This window comes from Tachyglossus aculeatus, chromosome 23 (assembly GCF_015852505.1).
Source record: "Tachyglossus aculeatus isolate mTacAcu1 chromosome 23, mTacAcu1.pri, whole genome shotgun sequence".
In the NCBI taxonomy this organism is placed as follows: domain Eukaryota; kingdom Metazoa; phylum Chordata; class Mammalia; order Monotremata; family Tachyglossidae; genus Tachyglossus; species Tachyglossus aculeatus.
Genome location: NC_052088.1, coordinates 5,954,098 through 5,974,081, shown reverse-complemented (window position 1 = coordinate 5,974,081; position 19,984 = coordinate 5,954,098). Strand labels below are relative to the sequence as shown.

General features: G+C 44.2%; 1 protein-coding gene and 1 non-coding gene across 2 annotated transcripts; both read left to right on the top strand.

The window, feature by feature from the left end:
- Positions 1-1,196: 1,196 nt before the first annotated feature.
- LOC119944902 lies at positions 1,197-1,334 on the top strand. The gene has a single exon (XR_005456043.1). It is a non-coding gene; the product is annotated as a small nucleolar RNA SNORA7 (small nucleolar RNA).
- Positions 1,335-4,452: 3,118 nt separating this feature from the next.
- Positions 4,453-16,670, top strand: CCDC196 (coiled-coil domain containing 196). The gene is made up of 6 exons (XM_038765929.1): positions 4,453-4,539; positions 4,630-4,776; positions 6,696-6,804; positions 8,135-8,185; positions 9,598-9,687; positions 16,537-16,670. Exons 1-6 carry the CDS (start codon positions 4,478-4,480, stop codon positions 16,555-16,557), a joined length of 480 nt encoding a protein of 159 aa, XP_038621857.1. The 5' UTR covers positions 4,453-4,477; the 3' UTR covers positions 16,558-16,670.
- The last annotated feature ends 3,314 nt before the right edge of the window (positions 16,671-19,984 follow it).

The window sequence follows — 19,984 nt, the reverse complement described above, 5'->3', positions numbered from 1 at the left end:
GAGACACTTTGAGTCTTTTAGTCTAGGTTTTAGCAACAACAGCAATTCTCACGTCAGCCACAGGACTATTTCCCAATTTTCCCCAAATTATAGTAAAAATTCTAGTAGGGAAATCGAACTGTCCAAAATAATTAGATGATCCCACCAATGGCAAGCACCCAACCCCAATCCAGCAAGACTCAGAGAGATGGGAATGCTGCCCTGGGGCATTTCCTATCAGAAGTGTTTTGCATAGCTGAAGAAATGGCAGAGGGTTCATTCATTCATTCAATCGTATTTATTGAGCGCTTACTGTGTAGTGCCAATTGTGGCAGCAGTAATAGTTTGAACAAGGCAGGCAATTGGCTGGAGAAACGAGAGGGTTCATTTGTTCAATCTTGCCATTTTTTCTAAAAAAAATAAAGGCACATGACTAAGGCCTCAGGTAGGAAAGATTTGAAAGCAGAAGGGAAGATTTAAATTTTTCAAAGAAATGTAGTGTCAATATCAACTATCTTTGCTTTTCCCAGGTTGTCCTCCTCTCCATCTCCAACTAAAGGGTTGCATCCTAGATCTTGCCCTACTTAAACCATTTTGAAGTATTAGGTATCTTGGAAATATGCTCTGGAAAGGAACATTCTACCTCTCTGCCTTCCAACTGGTTGCAACTATAAACCACAAGCAATGTCATCCTAAGAACTAACCATAAAACTCAGCTCTAAAAAGTAAATGCCATTCTATGCCTTAGGCTAAGAAATTTTAGACATTAGAGCTGAGTGTCATCGAAAGCCACAATTCTATTCTCACTTGAAATGAGAGGCACATTCGGGTCTCCTCATCAGATCCTTTAATCAATCAAGCAGTTTATTTATATTAATGTCTGACCTCCTCTAGACTGTGAGCTCGTTGTGGGCAGGAATGTGTCTGTTAATGATGGTATTTGTTAAGCGCCTACTATGTGCCAAGCACTATTCTAAGTCTGTTGTTATATGGTACTCTCCCAAGCACTTAGTACACATTAAGCACACAATAAATATGACTGAACGAATGAATTGAGCACTTACCATTTGCAGAGAACTGTACTGAGTACTTGAGAAGTACAACAGAGGTGGCAAGCACCATCCCTGCCCACGAGGAGCTTACAGTCTAGAGGAGGAGACAGATGTTAATATGAATAATTTACAATTTATAATTTATGGGTAAGTACATAAATGCTGCCCCTCGCAGGGTCGCACTTGGAGAGTTTCCAGTCCTCTGCCAGTCTTGGCTACAGGAGGGAGAGTCAAGCAGAGGCCTACCCATTCCAGTCCTAGCTTGCCCAGTGGCTAATGAGTGGAGGGCAATCTGCTACAAGTCAAAAGTCACCCATGCCGGGCAGCGGTGGCATGGGAGAGAGTCGAGGGTGAGACTCGAGTTTACTGCGCGGAAGGCGGCAATGGTAAACCGCTTCCGGATTTTTACCAAGAAAACTGTACGGATCCACTACCGGAATGATTGTAGACGGAGAGTGGGGTGTTTTGGGAGAGATATGTCCGTGGTGACTCTATGGGTCGGAAACGACTTGATGGCATAAGACAAGATAAGACGGCAACATCATTGTTTCTGGAGAATCTAAAGGGTGGGGTGGAAGCATTGCATCTCTCATTTAGGGAGGAAGGGGAGGGCGGTTTCTCCAAAGCCTAGGCCTGTTCATCCTAAGGGCTTAGTCATATTTATTGAGCATTTACTGTGTGCAAGGCACTGTACTAAGCGCTTGGGAGAGTGCAATGTAACAATATTAACATATACATTCCCTGCCCACAACGAGCTTACAGTCTAGAGGGGAAGACAGATTTATTTATATAAATAAATAACAGATATGGACATAATCATCATAATAATAATGACATTTATTAAGTGCTTAGTATGTGCAAAGCACTGTTCTAAGCACTGGAGAGGTTACAAGGTGACCAGGTTGTTCCCCAGGGGGCTTACAGTTTTAATCCCCATTTTACAGATGAGGGAACTGAGGCACAAAGAAGTTAAGTGACTTGCCCAAAGTCACACAGCTGACAATTGGCTGAGCCGGGATTTGAACCCGTGACCTCTGACTCCGAAGCCCAGGCTCTTTCCACTGAGCCATGCTGCTTCTCTAAGTCCTACATAAGTGCTGTAGGACTGGGATGAGGGTGAATAAAGGGAGTGAGTCAGGGTGATATAGAAAGGAGTGGGAGAAGAGGAAAGGGGGGCTTAGTCAGGGCAGTCCTCTTGGAGGAGATGTGCCTTCAGTAAGGTTTTGAAGCGGGGGAGAGTCATTGTGGGATATGAGGAGAGAGGGCGTTCCAGACCAGGGGCAGAAGGTGGGCGAGAGGTCGACAGTGACATAGATGAGCTCAAGGTACAGTGAGAAGGTGAGCAATAGAGGAGCGAAATGTGCTGGCTGGACTGCAGTAGTTGCTTAGTGTTGGACTTTCTCAAAGTCATATCTTTTCTCAGGAAAATTGGGTCCCCAGGTTCGCAAAGTTGTAGAAAGGCGTGATTCCTCCCAGTTTTCAGATTAATTAACACTGGCAAAAAGCTGAACCCTTTCCAAGGCCCTCAGGATCATTCAATCAGGAATAATGATTTCAAAGGGCTTTTTCCACTTCCCACGTCTGGTATTCAGGAACACCAGGAAAATTTTAGAAGAGACCAGGCAGAGTGTAGATGCTTAAATTGAACACCAATAGGCTAGGTGTTTAAAAAGTCACTTCCAAGGTTTTTAGTTTCCAAGCAAGCAATCTTCACAAAAAGGAAACTTATAGAGTGGTAAAATGGGAAATAAGGACTAATGACTCTCATCCCAGCAGAACATTTTGGCTGCAGTGGTAGGAATTTATTGGCCCATAAATGGAGAAGGGCTAGATTATCCTCAGAGACCACAAGCAGATTTCAATTAATGTGCGAAAGAAATCGTTCAAAATCCTTGCAAATTCGCAAAGGATTGCTCAAAAATCTGATGGTCTGTTATGCCCTAAATCACCTTGTCTGCTCAGACTCCCTTACTTCTCTTTCTTGAAATGCTATCTAACCTTGGTTTTACCAACACCATTTTCTTCTCATGGCTTTCATACCCCTCTGGCTACTCCTTCTCAGTCCCTTTCACCGGCTTTTCCTCTACCTCTGTTATTTATTTTATGTTACTTGTTACGTGTTTACTATGTGTCACAAACCATTTTAAGCGTTGGGGTAGGTACATTAGGTTGGACACAGTTCCTGTCCCTCCAGGGGCTTACAGTCTAAGTAGGAGGGAGGACAGGAGAACTGAGGCATAGAGAAGTTACGTGACTTGCCCAACGTTACACAGCAGTCAAGTGTTGGAGCCAGGATTAGAACCCAGGTCCTTTCATTCCTTGGTCTGCTGTTTCCACTACACCACGCTGCGATGAAGAAAGGAGCAGCTCTGTAAGATGAGGCAAAAGTGAAAGCCCATAGGGCACTCCAAACAAGCATTCCAGCACCACAAGGGAAAGTTGGGATTGGTGGTCTTCCTTATTATCATTTTTTAAAATCAAAAGCACTGATAGGTAAATTTCACCGTCTTTGGTGCTAACAATCTGAACTGTAACACTGGTATTTTTCGTAAATTGTGAATATGCATGCCATGGCATGAAACAGTAATAAAGGAAACAGCTCAAAGAAGCAATGCCAGAACAATTTCAGCATTTCCAAGAAATCAATCAATCAATGGTATTAATTGAGCGCTTCCTATATGTAGTGCGCTTTACTAAGAGCTTGGGAAAGTACAATGCAATGGAATTAGCAGACACGTTCGCTGCCCATAATGAGGTTACAGTCTAGGATTTGGCCTAGGCGGCTTCAAACCCCTAGGAAAACTGCAGTTCTCTCCAGGGTGTGGGAAGGTTTCAGGTCTTTCCCACCTCATCCTGCCCTACTTCAAGCCTTTCTGAGTGCCCATCACATGTCCTAGAAATAGAGTGGATTTCCTCTAGAATGAAGGCAATAACATGCCTGTGAATTATCACGGGGGTTTGAGCGGAAGCGTCGGCATTGGTAAAATTTACCAGAGCCAATAATAATAATAATAAAAATAATGGTGGTATTTGTTACGCACATACTATGTGCCAAGCACTGTTCTAAGCACTGGGGTAGATAGATGCACGGTAATCAGGTTGTCCCACATGACGCTCACAGTCTTAGTCCCCATTATATAGATGAGGGAACTGTGGCACAGAGAAGTTAAGCGACTTGCCCAAGGTCACACAGCAGGCAAGTGGCAGAGCTGGGATTAGAATCCATGATCTCTGACTCCCAAGTCCGGGCTCTTTCCACTAAATCACGCTGCAATCAGGTGCGAAGGTGGCAACTCTGAAACAAAAGCTGCCACAGCAGAGGTTCCGGAGTCATCTGGTAGGAGGCCGAGTGTTGCTCGGGCATTGTGACCTCAGAGAACTTGAAGGCAGAGCATTAGTGGGCAGAAAGCAGAAGGAGGAAAAGACGAGACTGGCTTCCAGAGGGGATGAGTAATACAAGATCACCGGGTGATCTCCATGATGTACTCTCAGTCTCAGAAACCAGGTAGTAAGTAGAGGGTAAAGAGGGGGTGTCATTGCGTCCATGGGGGTCTCCCCTCTTTCTCAGAGAAAAACACCCTTTTATTGTTACTTCCAGCAGTAGGGCGGTATTACAGCTAAAGGAGCTGAATGATGACTTGAAGAAGAAAAAGCAGGAGCTCAAAGAGATGTTAAGTCCCCTGGAAGGAGAAAATGGCATTTTATTCCAGAAACTAATGATAAATCTGGAGGAAAAGCAAAGGAGGTAAAGATTACACTCTCAGGTCATGTGTCCATTCCTTATTCACCTCTTCTACCCAGAGATCATATTTCTGCCTACTCCCAAGACACTTCTCCACATTTTTTTTTTTTTGGTATTTGTTAAGCGCTTACTATGTGCAAAGCACTGTTCTAAGTGCTGGGAAGCATACAAGGTGATCAGGTTGTCCCACACGGGGCTCACAATCTTAATCCCCATTTTACAGATGAGGTAACTGAGGCACAGAGAAGTTAAGTGACTTGCCCGAAGTCACACAGCTGACAAGGGGTGGAGCCGGGATTTGAACCCATGACCTCTTACTCCCAAGGTCACGGCTCAATAAATATGATTGCTTGATTGATTGATGAGGGTCAGGATGCATCAGCAGTGACAAAAGAAAAGAAATGACCAGTCAGTCAATCAGGTGAATTTACTGAGTGCTTACTGCATGCAGAGCACTGTACTTAAGCGCTTGGTAGAGTACAATATGATAATATAACAGACACATTCCCCACCCAAAGTGAGTTTACAGTCTAGAGGGAGAAACAGACATTAATATAACTAAATAAAATAACATATGTGTGCATAAGTGCTGAGGGGGGGATGAATAAAGGGAGTCAGGGTGACACAGAAGGGAGTGGGATAAGAGGAAAGGAGGGCTTAGTCAGGGAAGGCCTCTTGGAGGAGATGTGCCTTCAATATGGTTTTGAAGTGGAGGAGAGTCATTGTCTACCAGATATGAGGAGGGAGGGTGTTCAACTCTGCCACTTGTCTGTTCTGGGACCTTGGGCAAATCACTTCACTTTTCTGTGCCTCAGTCACTTCCTCTGTCAAATGGGGATTAAGACCGTGAGCCCTATGTGGGACACGGACCGTGTCCAACCCAATTACCTTGTATTTACCCCAGGGCTTAGAACAGTGTCTGGCACATAGTAAGCACTTAACAAATACCATAGTTATTAATTATTATTACTCCCCTCCCTGCTCTCCCCCTTCTCTAGAGTTAATTATTTAAAAGGGATGGTCCTCATTAAAGTGATGATAGCCTTTTAAAGTCGGCTTGAAGTAAGGATATAAAATCTGGTATGTCCTCTATTTAAATCAATCCATCATTTGTATTTATTGAGCACTTACTGTGTGCACAGCACTGTTCTAAGAGCTTGGGAGAGTATAATAGAGTTGGTAGACAGGTTCCTTACCCACAGTGGGCTTACAGTCTAGAGGGGAGACAGATATTAATATAAATAAATAAATTATGGATATGTACAAAAGTGCAAGGGTCACGGACCAGGGAGTGGGAGAGGAGGAAATGGGACTTAGGGAAGGTCTCTTGGAGGAGAGGTGCCTTCAATAAGGCTTTAAAAGTGGGGAGAGTCACTGTCTGTTGGATATGAAGAGGAAGGGTATTCCAGGCCAGAAGCAGCACGCATGTGAGAAGTCGGCAGGGAGATAGATGAGATTGTGGTACAGTGAGTAGCTTGGTATTAGAGGAGCGATGTGTGAGGGCTGAGTTGTAATAGGAGAGCAGTTAGGTAAGGTAGGAGGTTGCAAGGTGATTTAAACAAATGACTCCTCCGTTGTCATAAACTTCATGGAAACAAAGGAAGAGAGGGGAGCCTCATAAAGAGTGATATTCTTGAGGAGAAAGTGTAGGGAGCAGAATAGTTGTCTCATCTTAGTCAAAGAACCACACAGGCCACTTAAATCCTTGTCCAAAACTCTTCAAAATCATCCACCGCAATAGGAAGGGTGATCTAGAGATGAACGCACATTAACTTTACGAAAGCTCCTGTTTCTATGGGGAGTTCCCCAAATTTCCCTAACATTCCAGCCATACTATCATCCCAGCAATTCAGATCTTTCTGACAGAGCGACTGCCAAGGCCCTTTATCAAGAATGGCTGTGACTTCACTCTACCTTTATAGTTTGCAGATCATGGCACGGATCGTGGCGGGCAAGGAAGATGATTCTGATGACCCCTTGATCCATTCGCTGGAGATGATCGAAGAAGCAGAGTTGCTGAAGCAGAACCTGGTAAAAGGAAGATTCTTAGGAAGCAGCTTCTAGAACAGGGTAGAGCTTCTTAACAGGGAAGGCAAGGAGCAACAGCCAGGTAGAGGAGTAATAGGGACTCTGAAAATACATTTGTGTGTGTGTGTTTATAGAGGTGGAGATATTTTTTTATTGTGCATGTGTGTGAGTGCATGCAAGAGTTTATCTAGGTCCTGAACCCACAGTCATAACAAACAAAATTTTGGGGGGTTTTTGGCGTTTTTTTTTATGGACCTCTCCAGCCACCATATCTCACTTCCTTTATGTTTTCTCATCTTGTCCTCTCACTGCTGGTGCTTGGAAAGCCTGGTGAAATTGGAGACCAAGGGGGTATCCCTTCATCTTCAGCTCTTTTCAGCCCACAGCCTCCCTAATGACTAGTATCGGGAGTGCTAGGTTGAATCGGCCTTGTTGGTGACTTTTTAAAACATCCAACTCCGCTTGCCCTTTCATGAACTCTTTCATCAAGCCAGTGCGTTCCCCACAGGCCACGGCTCTGACTCTGCCCTAGCCTCTTCCTCCCTCAGGGAAGTCCGAGTGGCTGGCAGAGCCTTTGGAAGGGCAGTTCTGATTTTCCTTTCATAATTAGCAGGTCCCAAGCCAGGGAGCATACTCAGCCCACAAGGAAGGCAGAAAGGTAGAAAACACTGAGGTTAAGGGAAAATCCCTGCCTCCAGAACTGCTTTACCTGTAGCCATCTGTCAGCCTATTTTATTACTTAATGGTATTTGTTAAGAGTTTACTATGTGCCAGGGAGTGTACTAAGCAGGGGGTATATATAATCTAATCAGGTTGGACACAGTGCATGTCCCACACTGGGCTCTCAGTCTTAATCCCCCTTTACAAATGAGGGAACTGAGGCAAAGAGAAGTGAAGTGACTTACCCAAGCTGGGATTAGAAAACAGGTATGAGCTCTATCCACTCAGGTCACCCTGCTTCTTCTCTCTCCCCCTAGTAGAGAGGAGACAGGTGAGAAAGGAGACAACTGGTCTGCCTCTACCTCAGACCAGTGACTTAGCTGGGGTTGTCGGAGACAGGCAGGGACATAGGAAATGAAGAAGAAGTGAAGTGGAGTTTGAGCCCTTCACACCTGATACTAGTTGTTAGGGAGGAAGTAGGCTGCAAACAGCTCAAGGAAAAGGAATACTCCCTTGGCTTCCACTTCCACCAGCCTTTCCAAAAGCCAGAAGTGAGAGGACATAAAGGAAGGGAGATGTGGTGGCTAGAGAGAGGTCTGCGGGGAAAAAACAAAAATAAAACTTTGCTTTGACTATGGGGTCAGGATAATATACACTTCGCTTTTCTCTGCAGGAAAAGAGGAATGAAATGCTGAGAAAAGAAATGGAAATGCTATGGAGCAAGGTAGGACACTTGGCAGAAATAAGGTAACAGGTCAGTTGGGGTTTTTTTTAGAACCTAGGTAATCAGCTATTTTGTTTTCCTGAGGAAAGAAAAATCCAGGAAGTCCAAGATGTTACACATCCTCACATTGTCTAAACAAATAATATCTGAGTTCTGTGCTGGGAAATTAGGGAGGGATTAGGGCAGCATTCCTAGTGGATAAAGCATGGGCCTAGGAGTCAGAGGGCCTGGATTCGAATCCCGGCTCTGCAATGTGCCTGCTGTGTGACCTTGGGCAAATCGCTTCACTTTTCTGTGCTTTGGTTACCTCATCTGTAAATTTGGGATTAAGGCTATGAGCCCTATTTAGGACAGGGATTGTGGCCAACCTGTTTAGCTTGCATCTACCCCAGCGCTTAGTATAATACTTGGCGTATAGGAGGTGCTTAACAGATACTATAAAAAAGCAAAAAATAGATAAAAACCTCCAGCCAAGAACTTTCTCTCTCTTCATAAACTTCATAGCTAGAGTACTTTCTCTTTCTCTCTGTGTTATTCTGTATTATTCTGGCCAGTTGTAAACAGTCCAACTTTGCAGAATGGCTTTTGATTATCTCTCTACCTCATTTCCACCCCAGTCTGGATGCTATCGGGCCATTTGGCCTCAACTGGAATCTTAAATTTTAGTTCTCAGGGGGCTTTTACTCAGCTCTGGGGCAGTACTGTGTCCAACCTGATTTTAGTGCTTAGGACAGTGCTTGACACATTGTAAGTGCTTAGCAAATACCATCATTGTTATTATTACCCATCCTCCAGATAGCAGGGTTTAGGCATTTCTTTACACTATACTGACTTTCTAACTGACCCCAATTAATAATAGTAATAGTGATTATTGTGATATTTAAGTGGTTACTCTGTGCCTAAGTGCTAGGGAAGATACAAGGTCATTGGGTTGGACACAGTCGCTGTCCCATATGGGGCTCACGGTCTTAATTACCATTTTACAGATGAGGGAACTGCGGCACAGAGAAGGTACATGACTTGCCCGAGATCACACAGCAGATAAGTGAGGAGTCGGGATTAGAACCCAGGTCCTTTTGACTTGCAGGCCCGTGCTTTTTCCACTAGGCTATGTTTCTCCCCCCAGTTCCTTCATGACTTTCCAGAGACACAGCAAAATGAATTCACGATCCTTAGTTTTTTTATTCTCTTTCTGAGATTTGGGAAGGAGAAAGATACAGAGAGTCCTTCTATAGTGCTGACAAAGTTAGAAACTCTTTTATCCAGTGCCCTGAGCTTCTCCTTAGTGGCAGAACATTTCTGAAACCTTAGAGGAGAGGTTTGTCCCTCAGAGTAGTAGAAGCCCCAAGCCGTAGCTCCTTCCCACTGCCCCAAATCACAAATTCACATTGCTTTTTGTGTTCTGCCTCCAGGATCATCAGCAAGATGAATACAGTGACCTTCTGAAACAGCTGCTTCACAAGAACAAGGATGAAATACAGGTGTTACGCGCACTAGCACAGGTTGGTATCTGGGCTCAACTTGAGTAAGCAGCTAAGTAGGTTTTGGTTACCAAATTCATTATTTGTTGGTTCCCACTACAGGCCTTTACTCTTCCTTGACTCCCATCTCCTCTTGTCTCAGTTTTTCCATCTCAAGCCCTACGCTCTCCTACCCCACCTCACTCTGAGGCATTCTTTAGGAGGGAATGGAATAAAAGGAGGAATCCTTGGGCACAGAAAGTCCAGGGTGGAAGAGAAATAATAGTACAGTGCTCTGCACACAGTAAGCGCTCAATAAATACGAATGAATGAATGAATAGTTTGCAGTTGGAAATCAGTTCAGGTAATGAGGTAAAAATGAATCAATCAGTGAGGTTCCCAAGACTAGTCAATCCATCAATCAATCAGTGGTATTTATTGAGCACTTACCGTGTGCAGAGAACTATGTCTGGAGAAACACGGCATTATTCTTAGTGTGGCTCAGTGGAAAGAGCCCAGGCTTGGGAGTCAGAGGTCATGGCTTCTAAGCCTGGCTCCGCCATATGTCTGCTGTGTGACCTTCGGCAAGTCACTTAACTTCTCTGAGCCTCAGTTCCCTCATCTGTAAAATGGGGATGAAGACTGTGAGCCCCACGTGGGACAAACTGATCACCTTGTATCCCCCCCAATGCTTAGAACAGTGCTTTGCACATAGTAAGCTCTTAACAAATGCCATCATTATTATTATTCTCAATTCATCTCTCTCATACAACCCGCATATTTAATCTGTCGCCAAATCCTGCCGGTTTTATCTTCACAGCCTTGCAAAATCTTCCCTGTCCTCTCCCTTCAAACTGCTACCTCACCAATCCTGCCTTGACTAATACATCAACCTCCTCGCTGACCTCCCAGCCTCCTGACTCTCCCCACTCCCATCCATACTTCACTCTGTTGCTCTGATCAGTTTTCTAAAAAAAACATTCAGGCCCTGTCTCCCCACTCCTCAAGAACCTCCAGGGGTTGTCCATCCACTGGAGAAGCAGCGTGGCTCAGTGGAAAGAGCCCGGGCTTGGGAATCAGAGGTCATGGTTTCTAATCCCGGCTCTGCCACTTATCGGCTGTGTGACTTTGGGCAAGTCACTTCACATCTCTGTCCCTCAGTGACCTCATGTATAAAATGGGGATGAAGACTGTGAGCCCACCGTGGGACAATCTGATCACCTTGCCCCAGTGCTTAGAACAGTGCTTTGCACATAGTAAGCGCTTAACAAATACCATCATTATTATCCACCTCAGTGATGAACGGCAGCTCCTCAAAGCACTCAATCAGCTCACCCCTCCTACCTTACTTAGCTGGTCTCCTACTACAGCCCAGCCCATATAGTTCACTCCTCTAAGCCCCAGCTTTTGCTCTCTGTGCCCCAATCCCATCTGTCTTGTTGGCTACCCCTTTCCCGTATTCTTCCCCTAGTCTGCAACTTCCTCCACCTCCAGATGAGACAGACCACCACTCTCCCCACCTTCAAAGCCCTTTTGGGGTCACCTCTTCTCCAGGAGGCCTTCCTGGATTAATCCCTCTTTTCCCTGGCTCCCTCTCACTTCTGCATCATCGGTGTACTTCGATTGGCACCCTTTAGGCACTTGGTATTCCCCTCGCCCTCAGCTCCACAGCACATGGCCGTAATTTATATTAATGTCTGTCTCCCCGTCTGGATGGTAAGCTTGTTGTGGGCAGGGGATGTTTCTACCAAATCTGCCGTGTTGTGTTCTCCCTAGTACGGTGCTCTACCGTAATTTATATTAATGTCTGTCTCCCCGTCTGGATGGTAAGCTTGTTGTGGGCAGGGGATGTTTCTACCAAATCTGCCATGTTGTGTTCTCCCTAGTACAGTGCTCTACCATAATTTATACTAATGTCTGTCTCCCCGTCTGGACTGTAAGCTTGTTGTGGGCAGGGGATGTTTCTACTAAATCTGCCGTATTGCATTCTCCCTAGTACAGTGTTCTGCACACAATAAGTGCTCAATAAATACCATTCAATCAATCGTATTGAGTGCTCACCTTGGGCAGAGAACTTTACTAAATGCTTGGGAGAGTACAATATAGCAGAATCGGTAAACACATTCTCTGCACACGATGAGTTTACAGTCATCTTACAAGACATCTTGTCTTATGCTGCCGAGTTGTTTCCGATCCATAGAGGCCACGGACATATCTCTCCCAGAACGCCCCACCTCCATCTGCAACCCTTCTGGTAGTGGATCCAGAGAGTTTTCTTGGTAAACATCCAGAAGTGGTTTACCGTCGCCTTCTTCCGTGCAGTAAACTTGAGTCTCCGCTCCCGACTCTCTCCCATGCTGCTGCTGCCCAGCACAGGGGAGCTTTGCTGGCAGATAATTCTGGCAGAGAATCGGGTTGGACACAGTCCCTGTCCCACATGGGGCTCATACTCTTAATCCCCATTTTACAGATGAGGTAACTGAGGCCTAGAGAAGTTAAGTGACTTGCCCAACATCCCACAGCAGCCATATGGCAGAGCAGTCTCTCCCATGCCGCTGTTGCCCAGCATGGGTGAGTTTTGACTTGTAGCAAGTTGCCTTCCCCTCGCTAGCCACTGGCCAAGTGGGAATGGAATGGATAGGCCTTGGCTTCACTCACCCTCAACAACTTGATTAGCTTGTATCTATCTCAGCCCTTTATTATAGTGCCCGGCACATATTAAGCACTTAACAAACACCATAAAGAAACCAACCTGATTACGGGAACGTTCCAGAATGTGGAAAAGACATAGTACACATCCTCCGTTTTGATTTGGTTCTTTTTCCCACCAGAGAAAATTTCAGAGGAAAGAGAAATGACTCCATCTTCAAGAGGAAAAGTGCATAATAATAATGATGTCATTTATTAAGCGCTTACTATGTGCAAAGCACTGTCCTAAGCGCTGGATGATTCAGGTAGTAGAAATTCTTGTGTCAGGGCACCTGTTTGCTGCTTCAAGTCAACTAAACTGCTACTTTCATCCCATGCAGATCTTTCAGCTTCAAGCTCTTGGATCCTGAGGCAATGATTGACATTATTATTACTACTATTAGTACTTGCTAAGCGCTTGCTATGTGCCAAGTACTGTTCTAAGTATTGGGGTAGATACAAGTTAATTGGGTTGGACACAATCCCTGTCCCACATGGGGTTCATACTCTTAATCCCCATTTTACGGATGAGGTAACTAAGACTCAGAGAAGTTAAGTGATTTTCCCAAGGTCACACAACACAGGTGGCAGAGCCGGAATTAGAACCCAGGTCCTTCTGATGCCCAGGTCCATGCTCTATCCACTAGGCCACCCTGCTTCTCTAATTGATTGGCCCTCAACCTACTTAAACTAAAGTTTTGCATAGGGGAAGCGGCACATTTGTTCCTAGCATCAAGTCCATGTGGCGCCGATTCATTCATTCATTCCTATTCATTGAGCGCTTACTGTGTGCAAAGCACTGTACTAAGTGCTTGAAAAGTACAATTCCGCAACAAGTAGAGACAATCTCTGCCCATGACGGGTTTACAGTCTAGCTGTGTGACTTTGGGCAAGTCACTTCACTTCTCTGGGCCTCAGTTACCCCATCTGTAAAATGGGGATGAAGACTGTGAGCCCCACGTGGGACAACCTGATCATCTTGTATCTACCCCAGTGCTTAGAACAGTGCTTTGCACACAGTAAGCGCTTAATAAATGTTATTCTACTTACTGGGGAAGCAGCGTGGCTCAGTGGAAAGAGCACGGGCTTTGGAGTCAGAGGTCATGGGTTCAAATCCCGGCTCTGCCACTGTTGGGTAGGGACCGTCTCTATATGTTGCCAATTTGTACTTCCCAAGCGCTTAGTACAGTGCTCTGCACATAGTAAGCACTCAATAAATACGACTGATGATGATGTCAGCTGTGCGACTTTGGGCAAGTCACTTAATTTCTCTGGGCCTCAGTTCCCTCATCTGTAAAATGGGGATGAAGACTGTGAGTCCCACGTGGGACAACCTGATTACCTTGTATCTACCCCAGTGCTTAGAACAGTGCTTTGCACATAGTAAGCGCTTAACAAATACCAACATTATTATTATTAGATGTACCTATTGAGCCAATGACTGCGATACTCTAAGCTCCTTGAGGGCAGGGATCCAGCCTACTGACACTGTTGTCACGAGAAGCAGCGTGGCTTAACGGAAGGAGCATGGGCTTGGGAGTCAGAGGTCGTGGGTTCTAATCCTGGCCCCACCATTCATTCATTCAATCATATTTACTCAGTGCTAACTGTGCGCAGAGCACTGTACTAAGCACTTGGGAAGTACAAGTTGGCAACATATAGAGATGGTCCCTACCCAACAACGGGCTCACGCCACTTATCAGCTGTGTGACTTTGGGCAAGTCACTTCACTTCTCTGTGCCTCAGTTACCTCATCTGTAAAATGGGGATTAAGATGGTGAGCCCCATGCGGGACAACCCGATTACCTCGTAATCAGTGCTTGGCACATAGTAAGTGCTTAACAAATACCATCATCATTATTGTGTTATTATTGTACTCTTACAAGCTATTACTTGTTTCATTTTCTAATAGTTTCTTAAGTGCTTTACTTAAGCACTGAGTTAGAAACAAGTTTATCAAGTGGGACGTAGTTTCTGTCCTATTAGTCAGGGAAGGCTTCCTAGAGGAGATTTAATTTTAGTAGAGCTTTGAAAATGGGGGTCTTGCAGATATAAAGGGGGAGAGAGATTCATTCATTCATTCAATTGTATTTATTGAGCGCTTACTGTGTGCAGAGCACTGTACTAAGTGCTTGGGAAGTACAACCCGATTACCTCCTAATCAGTGCTTGGCACATAGTAAGTGCTTAACAAATACCATCATCATTATTATGTTATTATTGTACTCTTACAAGCTATTACTTGTTTCATTTTCTAATAGTTTCTTAAGTGCTTTACTTAAGCACTGAGTTAGAAGCAAGTTTATCAAGTGGGACGTAGTTTCTGTCCTATTAGGGAAGGCTTCCTAGAGGATATTTAATTTTAATAGAGCTTTGAAAATGGGGGTCTTGCAGATGTAAAGTATATCTGTATATATGTTTGTACATATTTATTACTCTATTTATTTATTTTATGTGTACATATCTATTCTATTTATTTTATTTTGTTAGTATGTTTGGTTTTGTTCTCTGTCTCTCCCTTTTAGACTGTGAGCCCGCTGTTGGGTAGGGACTGTCTCTATATGTTGCCAATTTGTACTTCCCAAGCGCTTAGTACAGTGCTCTGCACATAGTAAGCGCTCAATAAATACGATTGATGATGATGAAGGGGGAGAGAGATTCATTCATTCATTCAATTGTATTTATTGAGTGCTTACTGTGTGCAGAGCACTGTAGTAAGCGCTTGGGAAATACAAGCTGGCAACAGATCTAGACTGGAGGGAGGGCGTGAGCAATGGGTTGATGGTGAGAGAGACCAGAGCAAGGCACAGAGGAACATAGTGTACAGATTGGGCTGGAGAAGGACATGAGCAAGGATAAGTAGTGAGGAGAGAGCTGATGGCCTTAAAGTCGGTGATCAGGAGTTTCCTCTTGGTACAGAGTTGGATTTCCTCTTTCAGGGTCACACCTGGAAAATTTCCAGTACTCTACCGGTCTCGACTACAGGACGGAGAGTCAAGCAGAGGCCTACCCATTTTATTCCTAGCTTGGGCAGTGGCTAGGGAGGGGAAGGCCATCTGCTACAAGGCAAAACTCACCTGTGCTGGGCAGCAGCTGTATGGGAGAGAGTCGAGGGTGGAGACTCGAGTTGACCGCATGGAAGGAGGCGATGGTAAACCGCTTCCGGATTTTTACCAAGGAAGCTCTATGGACCCACTACCAGAACGATTGCAGGTGGAGGTGGGGCGTTCTGGGAGAGATGTGTCCGTGGCGTCGCTATGGGTCGGAGACATCGACAGCACAAGACGGAGTTGGATTGGCAACGAGTGGAGGTTTGTGGGGAGATGTGCCCAGGAGGTTGCTTTAGAAAACAGACGCAGGCAGTGGAGTGAAGTAGAGATCAAATCTCGGGTATTATAATTCCTGCTTGGAAACTCAGGGTTTGCAGAATCCTGGAAATTCAGCCCCCAAAACTATGGGAATGAATATGAAGGCTGGAAACCTACGAAAGCAACAATCTCCTCTCTTCCATAGAGTTGGCATCTATAGGAGTGCTGAATGGAAAGGAGATATCTTTCCATTTCCAGCACTTGATGTGAAAGAGCCTACTGTTGGGTAGGGACTGTCTCTATATGTTGCCAACTTGTACTTCCCAAGCGCTTAGTACAGTGCTCTGCACACAGTAAGCGCTCAATAAATACGATTGATTGATTGATTAAAAGGCAGGCATTTTTCTATCCCCTCATTCAAGCTGGGACAAGATGATAATTGTGGTATTTGTTAAGCGCTTACTATGTGCCAGGCACTGTATTAAGGATTCAGTTAGATACAAGATAATCAGGTTGACACAGTCCCTGCCCCACATAGGGCTCACAGTCCAATCCCCATTATTCAGATGAGGAAACTGAGGCACAAGGAAGTGAAGTGACTTACCCAACGTCACACAGCAGACAAGTGGTGGAGACGGGATTAGAACCCAGGTTCTCCTGACGCCCAAGCCTGGGTTCTTTCCACTAGACCACACCGTTTCTCCTAAGATCTATTAAGCTGCTTGTGGGCAGGGAACATGACTACCAACTCTGTTATACTCTCCCAAGCACTCAGTACAGTGCTCTGAACTCAGAAATCACTCAGGAAACACCACTGATTGACCAATTAAGCTGAAATGGAAGGTGAGATTCAGAAGCCTTTAGCTGATCATTCTACATGTCTTTGCTCTTTGCAGATGGAAACTAGATCAGCGTGAGACCCTGTGCGATTTGGACATTCTCAGACAACAGCAATCTAATCCAACTCCCTTCCCTTTACCCCACAAATACTTGGAGGGCTGGGTTGCTGTAAACACAGAACTTGACTGACCACAGATCTTCTCACATGATTGCGAGCCTGGTTTCAGCCTTTTGAATAACTGAGGAGCGCTGGTCTTCTTTCCATTCATTCTGGATTTCCAGTACGTCACCTTTGTGCTATCCTATACGCTCACTGCACCCTTCCTTGGCTTTGCTGGAGCATAAAGGAATCTCTTTTAGAAGGAGCTAAAGGAAACATTGGAGGGGAAGGAGAGAGACCCTGACTCAGTGAGGCTGCCCAATCATGAAACAGATTTAGTCAATCCAGCAGTTCTCCCTGAAAACTGAATCTAGAATAGTACCGCACTGTTTCCTCACCAGACCTTTTACATTTGATTAACATTTCAGCCCAGTGACGAACGTGTGGAACCTCCTGTTTGAGAGTTACTGGCCTCGAGCAAGCTCTCTTGAGAGGGTAGATCAACAGAAGCAAAATTTTGTTGGTTTTTCTATACTGAAGCTGGTGTAGTCACATTCATGTTCCTTTTCTTTTTATGGTATTTAAGTGCTTACTATGTTCCGGGCAGCGTACCACTGGGGTAAATACAAGCTAATCAGGTTAGGCACAGTCCCTGTCCCACATACGGCTCACAGTCTTAATCCACATTAATCCCCTTCTAGACTGTGAGCCCGCTGTTGGGTAGGGAATGTTTATAAGTGTTGCCGACTTGTACTTCCCAAGCACTTAGTACAGTGCTCTGCACACAGTAAGCACTCAATAAATACGATTGATTGATTAATTTTACAGATGAGGCAACTGGAGGCCCAGAGAAATCAAGTGACTTGCCCAAGGCCATACAGGAGACATGTAACAGAGTTAGAATTAGAATCCAGGTCCTCTGAGTCCCAGGCCCATGCTCTATCCACTAGGCTATGCTGCTTCTCAATAAAAATCTTAAAATCACAAACTGGAACAGTCAGGGGATAAATACGAGGCTGCTGAGGATGAGGGACGGCAGTTTCTCTCCTCCACCATCTCCAAGACTTCCTTAAAAAGAAAACAACTCAGTGTCTGATGTCCAAGCCTTACTCCTCCTCCCTAGAAAAACAGCTCTCTTTTTCTTAATCGCTTCATTACAAAACTGCCACTCCCATCCCGATTCCTTAGGCAAACCTGTTTGCGGCGGTTACTTCACGTTTAAGGAAAATGACCTGCTAACAGAAGAAGACTTTGAAGGTACACACCCTGGAGATGTTCGGATTTGCGCTGGGTGTTGGCTTAAATTAATTTAAACGGCTTTAGATCATCTTCCAACTTGCCCGGTATAAAGTGGGAGACAAAAACAGTTCAATACTGCTGACTGAGGAAGGGTGGTTGTGTCTTTTGCAACTGGCAAATTGACAGTGCTCTGAGCCCTTTCAAGCCGAGGGAAGGATTTGCCCCACTATTACTATTATTATTCTAACCCAAGTCATCCTCTGAGACGTTATTCCCCTAGACTGTAAGCTCCTTGTGAGCAGGGAATGTGTTTCCCAACTCTGTTTCATTTACACTTTCCCAAAGGCACTTCACACCTTTGCTCTTCCTCCCTCTCCCAGCCCCACAGCACTTAATTGTATTGTAATACAATTGTATTTCAATACAATTGTAATTCAAAACAATTGTAATTGTATTGATATCTATTTATTTGAATTAACATCTGTTTCCTCCTCCTCCTCTCTACACTGTGAGCTCGTTGTGGGCAGGGATGGTCACTATTGCTGTAGTGTACTTTCCCAAGTGCTTAGTACAGTGTTCTGCACACAGTAAGCACTTAATAAATATGAATTGATCATATTCATATCGATTGAATGAATTAGGTCCCCTTTGGAGTAGGAGGCTGAAGCCTAGGTGCTGGGGAAGAGGCCTTCCCAAACTAAACCCCACTTTTCCTCATCTCCCTCTCCCTTCTGCATCGGCCTGATTTGCTCTCTTTCCTCTCCTCTCACCCTCTTCCAGCCCCACAGCACATGTATATATATCTGTTATCATCATCAATCGTATTTATTGAGCGCTTACTGTGTGCAGAGCACTGTACTAAGCACTTGGGAAGTACAAGTTGGCAACATATATTTTATTTTATTTATTTATTTATTTATATTATTTATTTATATTGATGTCTGTTTATTTGTAGTGTAAGAAGCAGCATGGCTTAGTGGAAAGACTTGGGAGTCAGAGGTTGCGAGTTCTAATCCCACCACTGCCACTTGTTAGCGGTGTGACTTTGGGCAAGTCACTTTGGTCCTCTGTGCCTCAGTGCCCTCATCTGTAAAATGGGGATGAAGATTGTGAGCCCCAGGTGGGACGAGCTGATTACTTTGTATCTCCCCCAGCGCTTAGAACAGTGCTTGGCATATAGTAAGTGCTTAACGAATATTTTATTATTATTATTATTATTATTGTGCAGCGTGGCTTGGTGGAAAGAGCCCGGGCTTGAGAGTCAGAGATCTTGGGTTCTAATAATAATGATAACGATTATAATAATAATAATAATAATCCTATTGTTATTATTATTATTCATCCTATTCTTAACTCCACCGCACTTATATATATAGTATTTGTTAAATGCTTACTAGGTGCCAAGAACTATATATATATGTATGTATGTATGTGTATGTATATATATATATATATGTATGTATGTATATATATGCATGTATGTATATATATATATATACACTGCTTGGCACCCAGTAAGCATTTGACAAATACTATATATATATATATATGTGCGGTGGAGTTGAGAATGGGATGAATAATAATAATAATGATAGGATTATTATTATTTTATATATATATATGTATATATAGTACAATACAGCAATAGTGACCATCCCTGCCCACAACCAGCTCACAGTTTAGAGAGGGGGAGACAGACGTTAATACAAATAAATAGATATCAATACAATTACAGATATATATGTACATATATATATGTATATATATTATTATTATCTCTCCCAGCGCTTAGAACAGTGCTTGGCACCTAGTAAGCGTTTAACAAATACCATTATTATTATTATTAACGTCTCTTTCCGTCCCCCCAGACTGTGAACTCGTTGTGAGCTGGGATTGTCACTGTTTATTGTGGTCTTGTACTTTCTCAAGTGCTTAGTACAGTGCTTTTTACACAGTAAGTGCTTAATCAATCAATCGTATTTATTGAGCGCTTACTGTGTGCAGGGCACTGTACTAAGCGCTTGGGAAGTACAAGTTGGCAACATATAGAGACAGTCCCTACCCAACAGTGGGCTCACAGTGTAAAAGGGGAGACAGAGAACAAAACCAAACATACCAACAAAATAAAATAAATAGAATAGATAGGTACAAGTAAAATAAATAGG